This window comes from Perognathus longimembris, chromosome 6, assembly GCF_023159225.1.
Source record: "Perognathus longimembris pacificus isolate PPM17 chromosome 6, ASM2315922v1, whole genome shotgun sequence".
Lineage (NCBI taxonomy): Eukaryota > Metazoa > Chordata > Mammalia > Rodentia > Heteromyidae > Perognathus > Perognathus longimembris.
Window position 1 is genome coordinate 14502664 of NC_063166.1, and position 19993 is coordinate 14522656.

At 46.9% G+C, this 19993-nt stretch overlaps 1 protein-coding gene across 7 annotated transcripts; it reads left to right on the forward strand.

Annotated features, from left to right (window-relative positions):
* Positions 1-810: 810 nt before the first annotated feature.
* Positions 811-19252, forward strand: Mdc1 (mediator of DNA damage checkpoint 1). 7 transcript variants are annotated; one of them, XM_048348043.1, is made up of 16 exons: positions 811-1095; positions 4176-4314; positions 6413-6790; positions 6873-6948; positions 7686-9088; positions 9229-9294; positions 9441-9533; positions 10936-11703; positions 11798-11841; positions 13243-13922; positions 14046-14826; positions 14910-15026; positions 15135-15317; positions 15702-15827; positions 15930-16040; positions 18711-19252. In XM_048348043.1, the coding sequence occupies exons 2-16, from the start codon at positions 4179-4181 to the stop codon at positions 18876-18878; spliced, it is 5130 nt and encodes a 1709-aa protein (XP_048204000.1). In that variant the 5' UTR covers positions 811-1095; positions 4176-4178; the 3' UTR covers positions 18879-19252. The 7 variants fall into 7 exon arrangements, with proteins under 7 accessions (XP_048204000.1, XP_048204001.1, XP_048203997.1 ...); XM_048348044.1 differs by having other exon boundaries at positions 13243-13919; positions 14043-14826; XM_048348040.1 differs by having other exon boundaries at positions 13243-14826.
* The last annotated feature ends 741 nt before the right edge of the window (positions 19253-19993 follow it).

The following is a 19993-nucleotide window of genomic DNA, read 5'->3' on the forward strand; positions in this document are numbered from 1 at the left end:
TTATTGGCTATGGACATAAAGATAACAAAAGGGAAAGAAGTCCACTTCGTTTTGCTATTCTATGCCACACTAGCAAACAATAAAATAAATTAGCATATTTTTTCGTCCCTTGAAAGGTGATTAAAGACTCAGATGTTTTAGCAAAAGAGTTTCACCCAGGGGGAGGGGGGAGGGGGGTATGAGGGACAAGGTAACAAACAGTACAAGAAATGTATCCAATGCCTAACGTATGAAACTGTAACCTCTCTGTACATCAGTTTTATAATAAAAACTTAAAAAAAAGAGTTTCACCCAAAGTCGGCCTCTGGATTTTTCGTTTCGTGAAAACGACCTCAAAATGTCCGTCAGAGATAAATTCCCCACAAGAAGTGACAAGACATTTTACTAAGCAGGCCAAATCAAAAGGAAATGAAATTCCACCGCAATGAAGAGTCTCCCCAGGGCCACGCCCACGGGCTGCTCTCCAGCCTGCAGCCTCCAGCCACGACTGCAACCCGCAGCCAGTTTTCCTTTTCCCTGAGTCAGCTTACACCATATCTGGGAGGACCGCGGAAGGACGCTCTAGGAGGCATCGGCCGCGCTGGGGAGTCTCTATGGTACGGCCCTTCTAGCCACTGCCAGCAGCTGGCGCCAGATTCTATGGTCGCGCCTTGGAAATCTGCGCGGGAAGTGGGTGGCGTTAGGCGACGCCGCCGGGGGTGGTCCCTGGGCGCAGACCAATGGCAGGGTGCTCCTCCCCCCCTCCCCGACGGCAGCTTCGAATTTATTCTTTCCTTTAACTGATCTCCGTTTCCCGCCAGGAGCCGAGTCTTTTAAGCGGCGCGATGGGGGTGGGGCTTCAAGGATGCCCACGCTCCTTCGGCCCTCTACGGACTTTGAAAGGCAGAGGCGGGAGCCAATCAGAGAGTTGATTTCCTTCCGGAATACGCGTTTGCCCCGCCCACGCCGCGGCCGTTACTGGTGGCGCGCGCGCGCGCGCGCTCAGGGGGCGACTCAAAGTAAGTGAGTTCTGGGGCCTTCGCCCGCGGCTCCCGGGTACCATCTTGGTCCTTCCGGAAGGCGGGAGGGGCGTGCCCTGGGTGCGTCCTGGCCCAGGTAATTTGAAACTTTGTTTCTCAGGTTGTAACAGTCACCCCTTTGCCTGGCTCCCGGACTCCAGTCTGGATCTTTGGGCCTCGTGGGGACTGAGAGGGATGTGAAGATCAAAGATGGTGGCCCTTCAGCAGGAGCTGGGCGTCCTGGACGCCCGTTGAGTTTGGCGCGTTATAATAGGACAGAAATTAGTCCACGCGGGGCGTTCTTGCCTTGGCAACAGTTTCCTGCTAGGGTGGCATCATTTGAGGTAAAATTCCGTCCATGTTATTTTGAATTTTCGTCGTTTGTTCTTTCATTAGTAGCCTCCATGCTATAGCCAACACGAGAATAGGAGTCGCTTCTGTTTAATTCAAGATGTATGTGAAATAGGTCCGAGGGTACCAGGTGTGCATAATCACCATAGAATGCATAGGAGACCATAGAATGCATGGGAAGGACACACTTCTATTACTACAGACTAGAAGCAGGTATGGACCGACATAAGGTTCTGATCCTAGAGCTAAGGAGTTTAGGTTGCTTAGGTTGTGTGCTGTGGGCAATAGCCACAAGAGAATACTGGGAGGAAGAGAGATTATCTGAGTGATAATGGACAAGTTCCTCAACTCATCTATGTGGCCGCGTGTAAATCTGGAAAAATGGAGAGTGTACTACCTACTTTACAAGGTTCTGGAATAGATTAAATTAGTTAGTATAAAGTAATATTGCACAGAAGCTTCTGTATCCGTCACCTGTTCTGGTTCTTTGCACTTCAGTCTGATGACCAGTAGGTAGTCAGTAAAGTGTGAAAAGCTGGGCTTTGCTGGGCTCTGGTGGGTGGTGACTCACAATTGTAATCCTAGCTAATCAGGAGGCTGGGTTCTGAGGATCTCTGTCTGAAGCCAGCCCAAGAAGAAAAGTTTGAGACTCCTTACCTCCTGTTAACCAGAAAAAAAAATTTTTTTAAGCCAGAAGTAGAAGTGTGGTTGGTAGAGTGCCAGCTTTGGCACTGTTAGGAAAATAGGCAAATGTTTATACATTCAACATAACTCAGAACGTTTTCAATATGTTTTCCAAGCAGGAAACCGCCTAGGCTCAATATCTTATTGATTCAGCCTCCTGACTAGCTGGGCTGCTTAGCTTTCATACTTTTATTTAGGTTAAACAAACACTTTTTATAATTAAGTACTTGGGACCTTAGTGTTTGTTGCTTGTGTCATGGAAGGAAAAAAAAACAACCCTTAAGTGCTGGTTAATTGGAGATGAGTCCCTCACGACTATAATTGTAACTGTTCAGGAGGTTGAGATCTGAAGATCTAGGTTTGAAACCAGCAGGGGCAGGCAAATTCAAGAAACTCTTATATCCAACTAACCAGACCAAGAACATGAGGCCCTGAGTTCCAGCATTTACAAAAAAAAAAAAAGAAGAAGAAGAAGAAAAATTAAATCAAGCTGGCCTCAATTCAAGATTTTCCAGCCTTAGCACAGTAAGGGCTAGGATTACAGGCATGCAATATCACACACAGCTCAAACTTTTTTTTTAAATTTTTGCCAGTCCTGGGGCTTGAACTCATGGCCTGGGTACTGCCCCAGTGCTTTTTTGCTCAAGGCTGATGCTTTACCACTTTGAACCACAGTGTCACTTCTGGTTTTTTAGTTGGTAGTTGGGGATAAGAGTCAGCCACTAAGGGCCTGGGTGTTGTCCCTGAGCTCTTTTTGCTCAAGGATAATACTCTACTTTGAGCAACAGCACTACTTCTGGTTTTCTGGTGGCTAATTGGAGATGAAAGTCTCATTGCCTTTCCTGCCCAGGCTTACTTTGAACTGTGATCCTCATATCTCAGCCTCCTAAGTAGCTAGGATTGGGAGCATGAGCCACCAGTGCACAGCTTGCATTCATTCACTCATTTATTGCAGGTCCTGGGGCTTGAACTCAGGCCCTGGGCACTGTCCCTAAATTTTTTGCTCAAGGCTAGCACTCTGCCACAGCTCTATATCCAGGTTTTTTTCTTTTGTTGTTTTGTTTTGGCCAGTCCTGGGCCTTGGACTCAGGGCCTGAGCACCATCCCTGGCTTCTTCGCGCTCAAGGCCAGCACTCTGCCACCTGAGCCACAGCGCCCCTTCTGGCCATTTTCCATATATGTGGTGCTGGGGAATCGAACCGAGAGCTTCATGTGTAGGAGGCAAGCACTCTTGCCACTAGGCCATATTCCCAGCCCCAGCTTTTTTTCTTTTGTTTTGGACCTTCAGTGGAGATAAAAGTGTCACCGGTGGCTCAGGGAAGTAATCCTAGCTCCTCAAAAAGCTGAGATCTGAGGATTCCAATTGAAAGCCAGCCTGGGCAGGAAAAGCTGTGAGACTCCCATCTCCAGTTAACCACCTAAAAATTGAAAATGGGGCTATGACTCAAATGTGATGAGTACTAGCCTAGGGTAAGAAAAGCTCAGGGACAGTGCACAGGCCCTGCGTTCAAGCCCTATGACTGGCAAAAAAAAAAAGTCTCATGCACTTTCCTGCTGGGGCTGGCTTAAGACCATGATACTCAGATCTCAGCCTTCTGAATAGTTTGGGTTTATAGGTGTAAGCCACAGGAGCCCAGCCTCATTTGTTTTTAATTGGTTGTGCTGATTGTTGAACTGAGAATCTCATATATGCTGGGCTAATGTTCCTCTAACTAGGCTACTCTCCCTCCAACCTCCCCCATATTGTGCATGTGTGGGTGCTCATGCCAGTACTGGGGCTTGAACTAAGGGCCTGAGTGCTGTCCATTAGCTTCTCCCCTCCTCCCTTCACTACTTGAGCTACAACTCCACTACTGGCTTTTTGGTGGTTGACTGGAGCTGATTATCACAGACTTTCCTGCCCAGGCTGGCTTCAAACTATGATCCTCAGGTCTCAGCCTTCTGAGTAGGATTACAGGCATGAGTCACCAGCACCTGGCTCCAAAAAATATTTTTAAATGCTTCAGAATGATGACAACTGAGGGATTGGTAGGAAAGAAGCATCAGCCTCCACAAGTATCAAGATTTACTTCCAGTTACCATTTTCCACATGCTGTGTATGCAAACCAGTGGTGGGATAATGATAATGTCTTTCCTTCCCAGACCATGGAAGACACCCAGACTATTGACTGGGATGCTGAAGAAGAGGAGGAGACCGAGCAATCCAGGGAATCCTTGGAGCATAGCTCAGAACCTGTAGGGCAACTGAGAATTTTCAGTGGCACACATGGACCAGAAAAAGGTCAGGAGGTATTAACATGCTAAATGATGTTTATAGGTCTTTTTTCTTTATTTTAGCTTTTGGAGTTACTGGGGGTTGAATTCAGGGCCTTGTGCTTGCTAGATTGGTGCTCTATCACTTGAGTAATAACTCTAGCCCTACTTTGTTGGCTATTTTGAAGATGGAGTTTAGCAGACACTTTTGGCTAGACTGCCTTTGAACCAGCAGCTATCAATGCCCAGCTGTTTTTTGTTTTGTTTTGTTTTTTACTTATCAGTCAAGGCCTCAGCTCTGTCCCCGAGTTCTTTCCCTGAAGGTTAGAACTCTGGCCACTTCAGGTTTTCTGGAAGCTAATTGGAGATGAGAATCTCACAGAATTTCCTGCTCCAGCTGGCTTTGAACTGCAATCCTCAGATCTCAGCCTCCTGAGTAGCTAGGATTACAGGCATAAGCCACCAGTGCCTGGCTTTTTTTTTTTTTTTGCCATTCCTGGGCCGTGAACTCAGGGCCTGAGCACTGTCCCCACTGGCTTCTTTTTGTTCAAGACTAGCACTCTACCACTTGAGCCACAGCGCTCACTTCTGGTTTTTTTCTATGTATGTGGTGCTGAGGAATCAAACCCAGGGCTTCATGTATACAAGGCAAGAACTCTTGCCACTAGGCCATATTCCCAGCCTAGCGCTCTACCTCTTGAGCCACAACACCACTTTTGGCTTTTTCTGTGTATGTGGTGCTGAGGAATCAAACCCAGGGCTTTGTGCATGCTAGGCAAGCACTCTACTGCTAAGCTACATCCAGCCCCTTGTTTGTTTTATTTTTTGCTGGTTGATTGGAGTTAAAAGTCCCATGGACTTTTCAACCCCAGGCTGGCTTTGAACCTCAATCCTCAGATCTAAGCCTCCTGAATACCTAGGATTACAGGCATGATCCACCAGTGACTGGCTCATTTATGCATGTATTTATTTATACATCAGTTGGTTGTACAGGGAGGGTTCATTTTAGCGAGTCCATTTATGTATACAATCCTTTTTGCGTGTGTTCCAGTCCTAGGGCTTGAACTCGGTCTGGACGCTGTCCCTGAGCTTCTTTGCTCAAGCCTGCCACTCTACCACTTGAGACATAGCTCTACTTGTGTTTTTTGTTGTTGTTGTTGTTTTTGGTGGTTAATTGAACTGAATGTCATGGGCTTTCCTGCCCAGGCTGGCTTCAAATCTTGTTCCTAAAAGCTCAGCCTCCTGAGTAGGTTTACAGATCTGAGCTATCAGCTCCCATTCAAACTCTTGATCTTCCTGACTAAGCCTCCCACAGCATTCACCACCATGCCCAACTGGTCTTATTCTGGGGGGAGATAGGGTTGGTAGAAGCTTCTATATGTTTCAAAAGAGATCCAAAAAATAGTTTTACTGGGAAGAGGGTCAGATGAGTTGACTATTCTAGGCTAGTGCAGTAATTTTACTTTAATAGGAGAAAATGAAGAGATTCAAACAAAAACCTACCATGGTCTGGAGATGGGTGATGGTGATGGTTACACAGAAATGCATATTTAACGCCATGGAATGGTATACTTAAATTGATTAAGGTTGTAAATTTGGGGCTGGGAATGTGGCTTAGTAAGAGAGTGTTTGCCTAGCATGCATGAAACCCTGGGTTCGGTTCCTCAGCACCACATAAACAGAACTGGAAGTAGTGCTATGGCTCAAGTGGTAGAGCAGTAGCCTTGAGCAAAAAGAAGCTTAAGGATTGTGCTCAGACCCTGAGTTCAAGCAACAGGAATGGCAAAACAAACAAAACAATTGTAAATTTTAGGTATGTTTTGTTTCAATAAAATAATTCACTGGGCATGATAGTACATGCGTCTAATCCTAGCACTTAGAAGGCAAGGGCAGGAGGGTTGAAAATTTGAGGTCAGCTTGGCCTCTATAAGATTTTGTCTCAAAAATAAGTCCAATGGGAATGGATAGGATTTTGCATATGAATAATACATTGTATAATTCTTCAATGCCTAGATTTTCTGAGGCTTTTTATTTTTCTAATATTTGTGGCAGATTTGATTGAGTAGCAGGGTAACTCACCAGAACATTTGCCTAACCTTGGACTTTGTCTACACTCTAATTCTTAGATTTTCCACTATACCTTGGGAAGAATATGGTAGGCCGAAGCCCTGAGTGTGCAGTGGCCCTGCCCTTTCCATCCATCTCCAAACAACATGCAGTGATTGAGATTTTGGCCTGGAACAAAGCACCCATCCTTCAGGATTGTGGAAGCCTCAATGGTACTCAAATTCTGAGGCCACCTAAAGTCCTGAGTCCTGGGGTGAGTCATCGTCTGAGAGACAAGGAATTGATTCTGTTTGCTGACTTTCCATGCCAGTACCATCACCTGGATGTCCCTCAGCCCTTTGTCCCCCGGGGCCCTCTAACGGTAGAGGAGACCCCCAGGGTGCAGGGAGGAACTCAGCCCTCTCGGCTTTTGGTTGAGGACTCAGAGGAAGAAGTAGGTAAGTTTGTATATTGGGAGGATGGGTGAGGAGACAGAGAATAATGAGTGTAAAATTGTCCATCTTTGCTGTTACTTGCCAGATTTTGTGTCTGAAAGGTGTGAGGTGAAAGAATCAGTGACCACATCTTCCCCTTTGCCAACAATGGTTCCAGAAAGGTGAGTACCAAAGGCTCAAACACCTGCATTTTCAACAAGAGGAATAAGCAGAAGCTGGAGGATCAATCTCTAAGATATTATTATCCTGAAAAACATACATACTCATGGACTCCACTGGATTTTAATGCAACATCTCTGGTGTGTATCAAGAGAAAATTGCTGGAGATGGGAAACTACCTGTGCCTGCCCTCAAGCTCACAGTTGAATAGGATATATTCTCTCTCTCTCTCTTTTTCTCTCTCTCTCATATGCTTGTACTGGGATGTACTGGGATTTGAACTCGGGGCCTTGGGCTTGTCACTCACGGCTGACATTTGCCTCTAGTTTTGGCTTTTCAGCTAGTTAATCTCAAATAGACTCAAATTTTTCTGCTCTGGCTGACTCTGAACCTCAATCTTTTTTTTAAATTTTTATTTTTATTTTTGGCCAGTCCTGGGGCTTGAATTCGGGGCCTGAACACTGTCCCTGGCTTCTTTTTGCTCAAGGCTAGCACTCTACCACTTGAGCCACAGCTCCACATCTGGCTTTTTCTATATATGTGGTACTGAGGAATTGAACCTAGGGCTTCACGTATATGAGCACTCTTGCCACTAGGCTATATTCCTAGCCCCTGAACCTCAATCTTTAGATCTCAGCCTCCTGAGTTGCTAAAATTATAGATGTTAGCCACTGGCACCCAACTGGGATATTCCTTCTTAGGAAGTAAATCCTGTAGATTCTTTCTCTTCTCTTCACAGTGATGAAGAGGGCCCTTCCCCAGCCCCTGGTGGCTCTGGGACATCTTTTCCTTTCAACTTGGACAGTGACACAGATGAGGAAAAAGACCAACAACCAGCAATAGGGAAGACCTCTTTAGTTTCAAGGAAAGATGCCACTGCAGAGGCAGAGCTGCCTGAAGCCAGTGGAGCTCCAACTACTGTCAGACTAGTAAAGGCTCAGTCTACAGTAGAGAATGACCAGTACACAAAAATCAAGAAGGTTGTGGGAAACGGAGAGATTCTGGTGAGGAGTCAGCCTCCTGAGGACAGTGACACAGATATGGATGAAGAAAGCCGGTCTTCTGGCAGGCCAGCTGATGTCCATTGGGAAAGGGCTCAGGCTTCTGGCTTTGTGGACAGTGATACTGACATGGAAGAAGAGGGAATTCCTGCCACCCCAGCTATAGTTCCTATGAAGAGGAGACAGATCTTCCATGGAACTGATACAAAGGATCCTGGAGCACCTGGTGTGGCACACGTGCAGGAGAGCCCAACTGGTAGTGATACAGATGTGGAGGAGGGTGAAGCTCCACTGGCTGTCCCTGCAAGGAGAAGCCAAACCTCTGTTGTGATCAACAGTGATACAGATGATGAGGAAGAAGTCTCAGCAGCACTCACATTGGCATGTCTGAAAGAGAATGGATCTGTTTTATGGAACAGAGGCCCAGGTGTGGGAGAGGACAGAGTACAATCTGCAGTCCTTCAAGAGCAAAGCCACATTGACTCTGGAAGAGACAGTGACACAGACATGGAAGACGAATGGCTCCCAGTGGAAAAGAAAGAAACTGTCCCTAGTGGTCACACAGACAAGAATGGGGCTCTTGTTACAGCAGATTCAGAAAAAGGACAACCTTCTTTTAGGGACCATGATGTAGGTGAGAAAACAGATGTGAGCTCATCTGGGATCCACCTACAGAGAAGCCAGACCTCCTCCTCTGCCATAGTGGGCAACAATACAGAAATGGAGGAAGAAGTTTCATCAGGGTCAGTTGTTACAAATCAGGAGCTTAGGGAGGGTACAAATCAAACAGATGTGGAAGCAGGAAGGAGCCTAGTAAAGCTGCCTGTGGTGCCTCTAGAGGAAGATGGACTTCCTGATGAAAACTGGGATACAGATGTGAATGAAGACCGGTCCTCAGTAGTGGCAGATGTGAAAAAGAACCAGCATTTGGCAAAAGAAAATCCTAGAGCTGTAGATGTCCTTGAACAGGAGCAATCTCTTGAGGTAGGCACCCAAAGCGGATCTCCTGTGGCACAAGTGGAACAGGTATTACACCTAGTGGAGCCCACTGAATCAGAGAGAGAGGGAGCCCAGACCCCAACAGGAAGGGGAAAAAAAGCACTTAAGGGCAGAACCAAGGACTCCAAAGACAACTACGATGGTGAGTGCTGCCTTTTCTTTCTTCCCTTATCATTGAAATAAACTGCTTGTAAGGGCTAGGTAGATAATAGTATCGATAAAGTAAGGAGTTAGGGTCAGACATGATTTGATTGTTGTTTCTCCTATACTCGTCCCTACCAGATCCTGAAGATCTGGACCTTCAAGCTACTCAGTGCTTTGTGGAGAAGGAGAATCAGAACATGGAAGGTGAGGCTATCTGGGTTTTGGTACCTGGGAGACTAGACTGGTAGACATTGAAGGGTATGAGGCTGGTGTGGGCAGGGGAGTAGACCTGAAATGGGACTCTGGGGTTCTACAGAGGAGCTGTGTTCAAAGCTTCCTTTCTTGTACAGCAGTCCAGAAGACGGAGGATGAACCCACCCAGGCCTTTACATTTCCCCTACCCCAAGAGCCCAGCCCTTCCCATTGCAGCTCTCAGACCCCAGGTACAAGAAACTCTACTCTGTGCCCCACTTTTGAATCTTTAATTTCTGCCTCGGAATGGTTCTTTCTTACTCTTTGGCAATTTTGCTGATATTTCTTCATCTTATCAGAAAAAAATAGTGCTAGGTATGGTGCTATTCGAGTACATGGAGGTAGAGACAGGAGGATGGCAAGTTTGAGACCAGTCTGAACTACATAGTGAGACTCTCTGTCTCAAAAGAACAGTAAACAGGATTAGAGGCTGGCTCAGGTAGTAGAATGCATGAAGGCACTGAATAATTTTTCTTGCCAGTCCTGGGCTTGAACTCAGGGCCTGAGCACTGTCCCTGGCTTCTTTTTTTTTTTTTTTTTTTTTTTTGCACAAGGCTAGCACTCTGCCAACTTGAGCCACGGCACCTCTTCTAGCCATTTCTATATATGTGGTGGTGAGGAATTGAAACTAGGGCTTTTTTTTTGGGGGGGGGGGGCAGTCCTGGGCCTTGGACTCAGGGCCTGAGCACTGTCCCTGGCTTCCTTTTTGCTCAAGGCTAGCACTCTGCCACTTGAGCCACAGCGCCACTTCTGGCCATTTTCTGTATATGTGGTGCTGGGGAAACGAACCCAGGGCCTCATGTATACGAGGCAAGCTCTCTCACCACTAGGCCATATCCCCAGCCCGGGCTTTTTTTTTTTTTTTCTGAATAATTATATGGCTTCTTGTATAGGAGGCAAGCACTCTTGCCCATATTCCCAGCCCCCTAAATTTTTAAACATAAGACAAAAATGCCATAACTCAGATCCATACTCTAGATCTAGCCTATTGAAAGAGTTTTTGTATAAGGGTATGATTTTTTTTTTATGGTCCTGGGACTTGAACTCAAGACCTAGATCCTGTCCCTGAGCCCCTTTGTGTACTTGAGCCACAGCATCTCTTCCTGCTTATTTGAGTAGTCTCATGGGGACTTTTCTACCTGAGCTGGCTTCAAACCTTGATCCTCAGATCTCAGCCTTCTGAGCAGATAGGACTATAAATATGAGCCACCAGCACCCAGTTTGGTCTTTTCTTCTTATAACATTAAATGTTGGGGCTGGGAATGTGGCCTAGTGGTAGAATGCTTGCCTCATATACATGAAGCCCTGGGTTGGTTCCTTAGCACCACATATACAGAAAAAAACAGAAGTGGTACTGTGCTAACCTTGAGCAAAAAGAAGCCAGGGACAGTGTTCAGGCTGTGAGTTCAAGCCCCTGGACTAGCAAAAAGAAAAACATTAAATGTTATAACTACCTTCATTACTCCCAGCTTGCCTTTAATAACACATTTAGATATTCATCAGCTTATCTTAATCCTTTCTCAGCCTGCCACCTTTTTTTTAATCTTTCAACCTCTATGCCTTTTTTCTCTGATACTGTCTCTTTATATCCAGGTGCTCCCGATGAGCCTTGGGAAGTCTTGGCTACTCAGCCATTCTGTCTGAGAGAGGTTGAGGTCTCTGAGCCCCAGCCCACTGCTGCCCATTTTGAGGTTCATGGATCTTGCCAATCTCCACCAAGGACAGTGTCAAGAGAACAGCACCCAGAGAGCCCAGTTCACACAGAGCCGTTGGAGATTGAAGACAAAGGGATGCAAACTGTGGAAAAAGAAATGGACACACCAAAAGGAACACCAGAGCCTGTGCAGCCTGAGAGATGTCTGTCAGAGAGGGAAATCAAAGAATGGCCATCAGACAGAGAGAGAGAAGATGTGACCATGGAAAATGAATTAACTAGAGAGATACAGGACAGAGAGCAAAACCAAGTGTTAGCTGGAGATACTCAGACACAAGAGTCTGACACAAAGGTGAAAAGTATGAGTCCTAAAAGGGTTAGAGAGAGTTTGGAATTAGAAATGGAGACATCCAAGGAAATACAAGAAAAGGAGGAGAAGCAGGCCCTTACAAGAGAAATACTTGAGAGACAGGAAGATAAGCCAGTGCCAAAGAGAAAATGTAAGCAAACTGGGTTAGAAGTAACTCTAAGTAGAGAGGAGGCAGATAAAGGGAGCCAGAACCAGAAAGGGCAAGCCACCAGTCCAACACCGGAGTCTAGAGTGGAAGCACAGTGCCTTCAGGGACTTACTTCAGGCCCAGTAGTGTCTGAGAGCCAGCCAGGTGGCCGAAGGAAAGCCCTAGTGAGCCCCAGAAGGCAGCAAAGAGGTAAGTAAAAGAGGAGAACCTAATGCGGTATATTGATCACTTTCTGAGCAAACAGGCTGCTTAGAACTAAGCCATCCTTCTGTTTGCTCTCTAGGCCACTCCATTCCCAAGATGCCAGCTGCTAAGAAGGATTCAAGAGTAAGAGCTGGTTTCTTTTTTTTATTTTTGTCCATCGTGGGGTTTGAGCTTGAGGGCCTGGGACTTCCCTAAGCTTCTTATGCTCAAGGCTAGCACTCTACCACTTGAGCCACAGCACCACTTCAGTTTTTTTGAATAGTTCATTGGAGATAGGAGTCACATAGCCTTTCTTGCCTGGGCTAGCTTTGAACCTCCATCCTTAGATCTCAACCTTCTGAGTAGCTAGAATTACTGGCATGAGCCCTAGTACCCAGCTCAAAAGGTTGACTTTCCGGGCTGGGAATATGGCCTAGTGGCAAGAATGCTTGCCTCCTACACGTGAAGTTCTCGGTTTGATTCCCCAGCACCACATATATGGAAAACGGCCAGAAGGGGCGCTGTGGCTCAGGTGGCAGAGTGCTAGCCTTGAGCGGGAAGAAGCAGGGGACGGTGCTCAGGCCCTGAGTCCAAGGCCCAGGACTAGCCAAAAAAAAAAAAAAAAAGGTTGACTTTCCCTACTCCCTGAGTCAGCCCTACATCCTATCCAGTGACCTTTTCTGGCCTTTCTAATTCCTTCCCACATAGTCTCAGTTTTCTTCTATCCTTCCCACTCCTTAGTTACTTTCTGTCCATTTGCCCTTAAGTATCCATTGTTTTCCTTATCTAGTTCCCAACTCCCTCTTCCTGATTCAGGTTTTGCCCTTTGTTGCCACTGTCACATGTGGAGAATACTATACTGGCATGAAGAAAGGTCTGTGGGAAAGGGGAAAATGCCTCCTTCCCAGTATAATGAAAGAAAGGTCGAAGACAGAACAAGAAATTTGCCAGTTAATGCTTTAACCAGAAACAAGGATCAAGAACAGAGTCTTTGCTGGGTGTTAGTGGCTTACACTTGTAATCCTACTCAGGAAGCTGAGATCTGAGAATCACAGTTCAAAGCCATGAGGGGCTGAAAAGTCTTTGAAATTCTTATCTTTAATTAAACACTAGAAAACTGGGAATGGAGCTGTGGCACAAAGTGGTAGAGCAATAGCCTTGAATGAAAGAGCTCAGATGGCTTATACCTGTAATCCTAGCTACTCAGGAGGCTGAGATTTGAGGATCTCAGTTCAAAGCCAGCTGGGGCAGGAAAGTCCAAGAGACTCTTCTCTCCAGTTAACTACCAGAAAACCAGTAGTGGACAGAAAACAGGACAGGGCGCTGTGGCTCAAGTGGTAGAGTACTAGCCTTGAGCTGAAGAGCTCAGGGATAATGGTCAAGCCCAGAGTTCAAGCCCCACAACCCACAAAAGAAAGACCTCAGGGACAGCGCCCAGGCCCCGTGTTCAAGCCCCCCTAGAACTTAACCCCTCCCTGACAAAAAAGAAAGAACAGTGTCTTCTTTTCTCTCTCCCTTATCTTCATGTCCTCTGTTTCTCCACAGGGTGATCCAGAATCCCCAGATGTTTGCCTGCCTGTATCTGAAGCTTCAGTTCCACCACAGAGTTCAGGACATCTTGCACCTCCGCCTTTTCTTCCTCCTCCTCCCTCTTCTGAGGCACCCATCCTTAGCAAAAGGCACAGTGGGAGTCAGGAAGCTCCAGAAACCCCCTTGTCCTCAGAGCCTTTTCCCTCAGAGCATACTGTTAGGCCTCGACGGTCCTCTAGGATGACACCCTCTCCACTCTCTACTGTTCCTACCACCCCCATAGACCAGACCAGCCCCCCCAGGCCTTCATCTCAGGCAACTCGGACTAGGACACGTAGATCCTCTGTCAAGACTCCTGAACCACTTGTCCCCATAGCTTCTGAACTCCAGTCTTCCACCTCCACTGAGCCTATATCTCGTGCCACTCGGGGTAGAGCACTTAGATCCTCTGTCAGGACCCCTGGACCAATTGTTCCCACAGGCCTTGAACTCCAGTCTTCTACCTCCACAGTCCAGCTTGCCACCCCCAAGCCTACATCTCACACCACTCGAGGCAAGACACGTAGGTCCTCTGTCCAGACTCCTGGACCAGTTGTCCCCACAGACCCTGAACTCCCGCCTTCCACTTCCACCATTCAGCCTGTCACCCCCGAGACTGTGGCATCTCATGCCACTCGAGGAAAGACACGTAGGTCCTCTGTCCAGACTCCTGGACCAGTGGCTCCCACAGACCTTGGACTCCAGCCTTCTACTTCCTCAGTCCAGCCTGCCACCCCCAAGACTGCATCTGAAGCCACTCAAGATAGGACACATGGGTCCTCTGTTGAGAGCCCTGATGCAGTTGTCTCCATAGGCTCCAAATTCCTACCTTCCCCCTCCACAGAGCAGCGTCCTGTCACCCCTGCGCCCACATCTCGAGCCACTAGGGGTCGGAAAAATAGGTCCTCTGTCAAAACCCCAGAACCAGTCGTCCCTAATGAACTCCAGCCTTCCACCTCTGTTCAGCCTGTCACCCCCAAGCCCACATCTCGGACTACTAGGAGCAGGGCGTGTAAGTCCTCCATTGGGACTTCTGATCCTGAGGGCCCTACCTCCACAGACCAGCCTGTCACCCCTGAGACTGTAACTCATAGCAGGACTCTAAATTCTTCATCCCTAAGTACTACCCCAGTTCTTGCCACCTCTGAAGCCCAGCCTGCTCCCCTAGAACAGGCTCAAGCCACCTGCATCGGGGAACAGGGTGCTGCTGAAAAACATGGCTCTTTCACAAGTATTAACCACAAGCCTTGCTCCGTACTCTCTGAACCTAAATCCCGATCCTCAAATAACCAAAGACCAAGAGCTCGGAAAGCAGTTAAGTCTTTTGGGACCATTCCTGAGCATTCCCAGCTTCCTGAGGCACTCACTCACGCTGCCCAGAACCAAGACATAAAAGCAGAAAGTACATCTAGATTCACCCCAGAGCCTCTGCCTAAGTCTTCTCAAAGCCGCAAGAGGCCTTCTGTTTCTAAGGGCTCACCCCCACTTAAAAAACGGCCCCAGAAGACAGTGTTTCCCAAGGAGGAGGAAGATACTGTGGAGAGGCCCGGAAAGGAAGAGGTGAGGAGAGAGCTGGGGTCCCCACACTGTGAACAAGAACTTCCTGGCTCAGAACCTCCCACCAAGATGTTTCTCAATCCCAGGATGTCGTGATCCCAGGACCAAGCAAGAGGAAGAGAGACCAGGCAAAGGAGGGGCCCAAAGGAACACAGAGCCGCAGCCTCAGAGGGGCCAAACCTAGTCAAGGATCAGCCCCCAGAGTAAGAGAGGAGGAGCTCAGGGCTTCATGAGGGCTGCCTTGGGGGTTGAAAGGTGGGCATTGTTGGCATGGGTAGCTATAACCAGCTCTGACCAATCCCCTCCCCCAGGTACTCTTCACAGGAGTCTTGGATGCTCGTGGGGAGCGAGCAGTGCTGGCACTCGGGGGAACTCTGGCCAACTCCGTGACAGAGGCCTCCCACCTGGTCACCGACCGAATCCGCAGGACTGTTAAGTTCTTGTGTGCTCTGGGAAAAGGGATCCCTATCCTCTCTCTTGACTGGCTTTATCAGGTGAGAGGCCAGAAGACGGCTCACCTAACATTGGAGGAAGTGTTAAGATGAAAGGGGCCATAGGATGACAAGAGGTTAACAAGGCAGAAGGCTCAAGAAAACAGGGTCTTGCGGTCTTAGTTGGCTTCTTGCTTAAAGCTGGTGTTCTACCACTTGAGTCATGCCTACAGACTAGCGTTTTCCTGGTTAATTGGAGATAGTCTTCCGGACTTTTCTGCCTGGTCTGGAATCAAATCTCAATCAGGACGTCTCAGCCTCCTTAGTAGCTAGAATTATAGGCATAAGGCACCAATGCTTGGGTTATTTCAAGAATTATTTGTAACTAGGTAGGTACTCTGGGCAGGAAGTGGGATGACCCCTGATGCTGATTGCTGCTTCCTTTAGTCTCGCAAGGCTGGTCACTTCTTGCCCCCAGATAAGTATCTGGTGACTGACCCTGAGCAGGAAAAGAACTTCGGCTTCAGCCTTCGAGATGCACTCAGCCGGGCTCGGGAGCGAAGGCTGCTGGAGGTGAGAGGCTGTCTTCTGCTCAGTTCTTCAACTTCCCCACCTCCATTTCCTGTCAGCTGTGACCCTGTCAGTATAAACATCTACTCCATTTCTCCCTCTCAGGGTTATGAGATTCATGTGACCCCTGGAGTCCAGCCGCCGCCACCTCAGATGGGAGAGATAATTAGCTCGTGTGGTGGCACGATCCTGTCCAACATGCCCCGGCTCTATAAGGTATGTCTGATATGTTCTAGTTCTAGTGAGGAAACAGAAAAGATGGCAGGAAGAGGAAAAGGTTAGAAGAAAATACAAAGGTACAGGTAGAAAAGGTGTAAGAACGCAGGGGGGAAAAAGTGCTGACACCAAATGGACTTAGTTTCATTTTGTGTTTAAACATTTTCACATATACACAAGAGGAGAATGAGGGAAGAGGTGATTCATCAAGAAAACTTGGACACTAAAATGAGCATGTTACATTATAACTCCCTTGAACAAGGTTTTAAAAGTCCAGAAAATAAAATATATGCACACATAAGACAAAATGGCTCCACTTCCAGCTTTTTGAGGATTAATTGGAAATAAGAGTGTTACAGACTTTACTGGCCAGGATGGCTTTGAATCGTAATCCTCAGATCTCAGCCTCCTGAGTAGCTAGAATTATAGGTGTGAGCTACCAGTGCCTGGCTGCTAATGTATTTTTGTGTTTTTTGGTGTTTTTTGGTGTTGTTTTTTTTTTGCCAGTCCTGGGGCTTGAACTCAGGGCCTGAACAGTGTCCCTGGCTTCTTCTTGCTCAAGGTTAGCACTCTACCACTTGAGCCACAGCGCCACTTCCAGCTTTTTCTATGTATGTGGTGCTGAGGAATCGAACCCAGGGTTTCATATATACCAGGCGAGCACTTTACCACTAGGCCATATTCCCAGCCCCTCTGCTACTGAATTTGAAAGCAAGTGACAAATATTATATCCTCCTACATACTTGTACTCCTCTAAGAAATGTGTACAGTTTTACATTTTCAGCTTCATGAAAGATGTCTTTGTATGGTATGCAAAACAGGATTTAGCGAGGCAAGATAGTCTTTTAAGTATCCAGTCAAAGGTACTTGGAGACAGAGGCAAGAGGAACATTTGCACCAAGGACTGCAGCACCAGACTGGGGAACACAGCCAGACACACACACACTGTAGTTCCTTAAAAACAGAAACCCATGGGAGTGCTTGCCTAGCAAGTGTGAAAATAGCACAGAAGCAGAGAAAGCAAAGATTCACAAGAGGCCATGAATTGCTACATTTGTTGTAATTCTCTCACTGTAATATGTCCAACTCAACCTTTTTTTACTTTCCTGAACAATATTCTCAAGGCCGGGCTGGGGATATGGCCTAGTGGCAAGAGTGCTTGCCTCGTATACACGAGGCCCTGGGTTCAATTCCCCAGCACCACATATGCAGAAAATGGCCAGAAGTGGCGCCATGACTCAAGTGGCAGAGTGCCAGCCTTGAGCAAGAAGAAGCCAGGGGGGCTGGGGATATGGCCTAGTGGCAAGAGAGCTTGCCTTGTATACATGAGGCCCTGGGTTCGATTCCCCAGCACCACATATACAGAAAATGGCCAGAAGTGGCGCTGTGGCTCAAGTGGCAGAGTGCTATCCTTGAGCAAAAGGAAGCCAGGGATAGTGCTCAGGCCCTGAGTCCAAGGCCCAGGATGGCCGAAAAAAAAAAAAAAGAAGCCAGGGACAGTGCTCAGGCCCTGAGTCCAAGCCCCAGGACTGGCACCAAAAAAAACAAAAACAATATTCTCAAGGCCAAACATTCTTTAGAAAATTCCCAGTCTGGGATTTTCTGTTCACTTATTTGAATTGTTTTATCTCTCTTATTTTCTTCTGTGTTTCCTGCATTTCCATTCACACCTTAGTCTTGGCTAATTAGGATATTGAGATTGTTAGAATCACTGTTCCAAGCCAGCATGCACAGAATAAAGTTTGGGGGAGCCCTCTTCTCAGAGAGCTGGTCAAGGTGGCATGCAACTGTTTATCCTAGTTACCAGGAAACCTGACCTGTATAGGTAGGTAGGCATGGCCAAACAGGAAATAAGACATCTCAAAATAACAAGCAAAATTCAGGGCTAAATTCATGGCTCAGTGGGAAAAGTTCTGCTCAACAAGCACAAGGCCAGGTTCAAAAACAACCAAAGCCGGGCTGGGGATATGGCCTAGTGGCAAGAGTGCTTGCCTCGTATACATGAGGCCCTGGGTTCAATTCCCCAGCACCACATATACAGAAAATGGCCAGAAGTGGCACTGTGGCTCAAGTGGCAGAGTGCTAGCCTTGAGCAAAGAGAAGCCAGGGACAGTGCTCAGGCCCTGAGTCCAAGCCCCAGGACTGGCCAAAAAAAAAAAAAACAAAAAAAAAAAAAAACAACCAAAGCCTGCAGTCCTACCTTCTTGGGAGGCAGAAATTGGGAGGTCAAAGTTTAAGGCCCCATCTCAAGCAGTGGCGAGATGTGTACCTGTTATCTTAGCTACGGGGGGATCACAGGAGCTGAGCACAGGGCCGTGATTCTGTCATCCTCATCAACACAAGGAAGCACAAGTAAATGGCTCATAGCTCAGGCTGATGTGGCATAAAGGGACACCCTATCTTGAGAATAACCATTGCACAAAGGGGCTGAAGTTGTGGCACAAGTGATAGAACACCAGCCTCACAAGAGCAAAGCTCTAAAATCAATCCCAGGTACTTCCAAAAACAAATAAATAAAGCATGGCTAAATTCATCTTGAGCTTTTCAGGCAAGGGTACTTCACAGGCTGCAGCGTGCTTCATTCTTAGGTATCATATTCAGGGGCTACTACTTGAATGATGTCTTGGATTTATTTTCCACTCCTGACTTTGTCTGCTCTTTCTTTCACAGCCTCAAAGAGTTGTGATCACATGCCCTCAGGATTTCCCTCGTTGCTCCGTCCCATCTCGGGTGGGGCTGCCCCTTCTCTCTTCTGAGTTCCTGCTGACTGGAGTTCTGAAGCAAGAAGCCAAGCCAGAGGACTTTGCCTTCTCCTGTGTAGAAAAGTCATCTACCTGAAAACCCTAGTACCTTTTCCCTCCCATCCCAGTAAATAAAGTTCTAGAAGACATATGTTAAAAAAAGAATTAAGGGCCTTAGAAAGGACTTGGGAAAATAGTTATGTCTTGTCCTAGAATATGGCTGAGACCAAAAGGTTTATGGGAAAACAAAGATAGGGAAATTTGGAATCAGTTCTAAAATGGCCATTTTTAGCATGGCCATTCTGCCTAAATCTGTAGCCAGATATGATGGTGAGCATCTGTAATCCTGGCTATCGAGGAGAGGCAGGAGGAACCAAGAATTTGAGTTTGAGGCCAGAGCAGCCCAAGTTAGTGAAACTCTATGTGAAAAAAAGCGTTGGGAGATGGCTCAAGTGGCAGAGTACTTGCCTAGCTTTGAGAACTCCTCGGTTCAATCCCCAGTACCACACACAATCACACAATTGGCTAATTCCTGGCTGAGAGTGTGGCTCATGGGTAGAGTGCTTGCTTAGCTTAGGAAAAGAACAATGGCCTGTCATATATGCAGCTATCTTAAATGTCTGCCTGTCTTTAGCCACATTCATTCTCCAGACACCCATAACAAAAAGTAGCTTACCTCCTATTGGGAAGCCATCTCTCCTCACTGGGATTCTTGCTCATCCTCAGAAGATAGCAAAAATAACTTTGGTATGAGGCACTCAAAGAATACTTAAATTGAGATAAGAGGTTGGAGTTAGAGAATGCTACTAAAATATTTTCAACTCTCCCACATGGCTGGTTAGAAGTGTCCGCTAACTTTGATACTGCACTTTTCTGGCAAGAATTTGTAAAATAAGAGTTTTGACTCGATTTCTAGGACAATAAACACTTTGTGCCTTATGGTGTTGTTTGTTTTTAAATGTCTGGTATTGAGACAAAGTTGTGTGGTTTTGTTGTTTTTTTTTTCTTTTTGCCAGTCTTGGGACTTGAACTCAGGGCCTGGACACTGCCCCTGAGCTTCTTTTGCTCATGGCTAGGACTCTACCACTTGAGCCACAGCGCCACATCCAGCTTTTTCTGTTTATGTGGTACTGAGGAATCGAGCCCAGGGCTTCATGCATGCTAGGCAAGCACTCTACCACTAAGCCATATTCCTAGCCCAAGACAACTTTT

Bases quoted from the DNA above. Each gene is read 5' to 3' on its own strand.
- Mdc1 (XM_048348040.1), top strand. From the start codon at position 4,179: ATGGAAGACACCCAGACTATTGACTGGGATGCTGAAGAAGAGGAGGAG. The intron at 6,791-6,872 runs GTAAGTTTGTAT...GTTACTTGCCAG, and splicing joins GGACTCAGAGGAAGAAGTAG to ATTTTGTGTCTGAAAGGTGT. The intron at 16,041-18,710 runs GTATGTCTGATA...TTTCTTTCACAG, and splicing joins ACATGCCCCGGCTCTATAAG to CCTCAAAGAGTTGTGATCAC.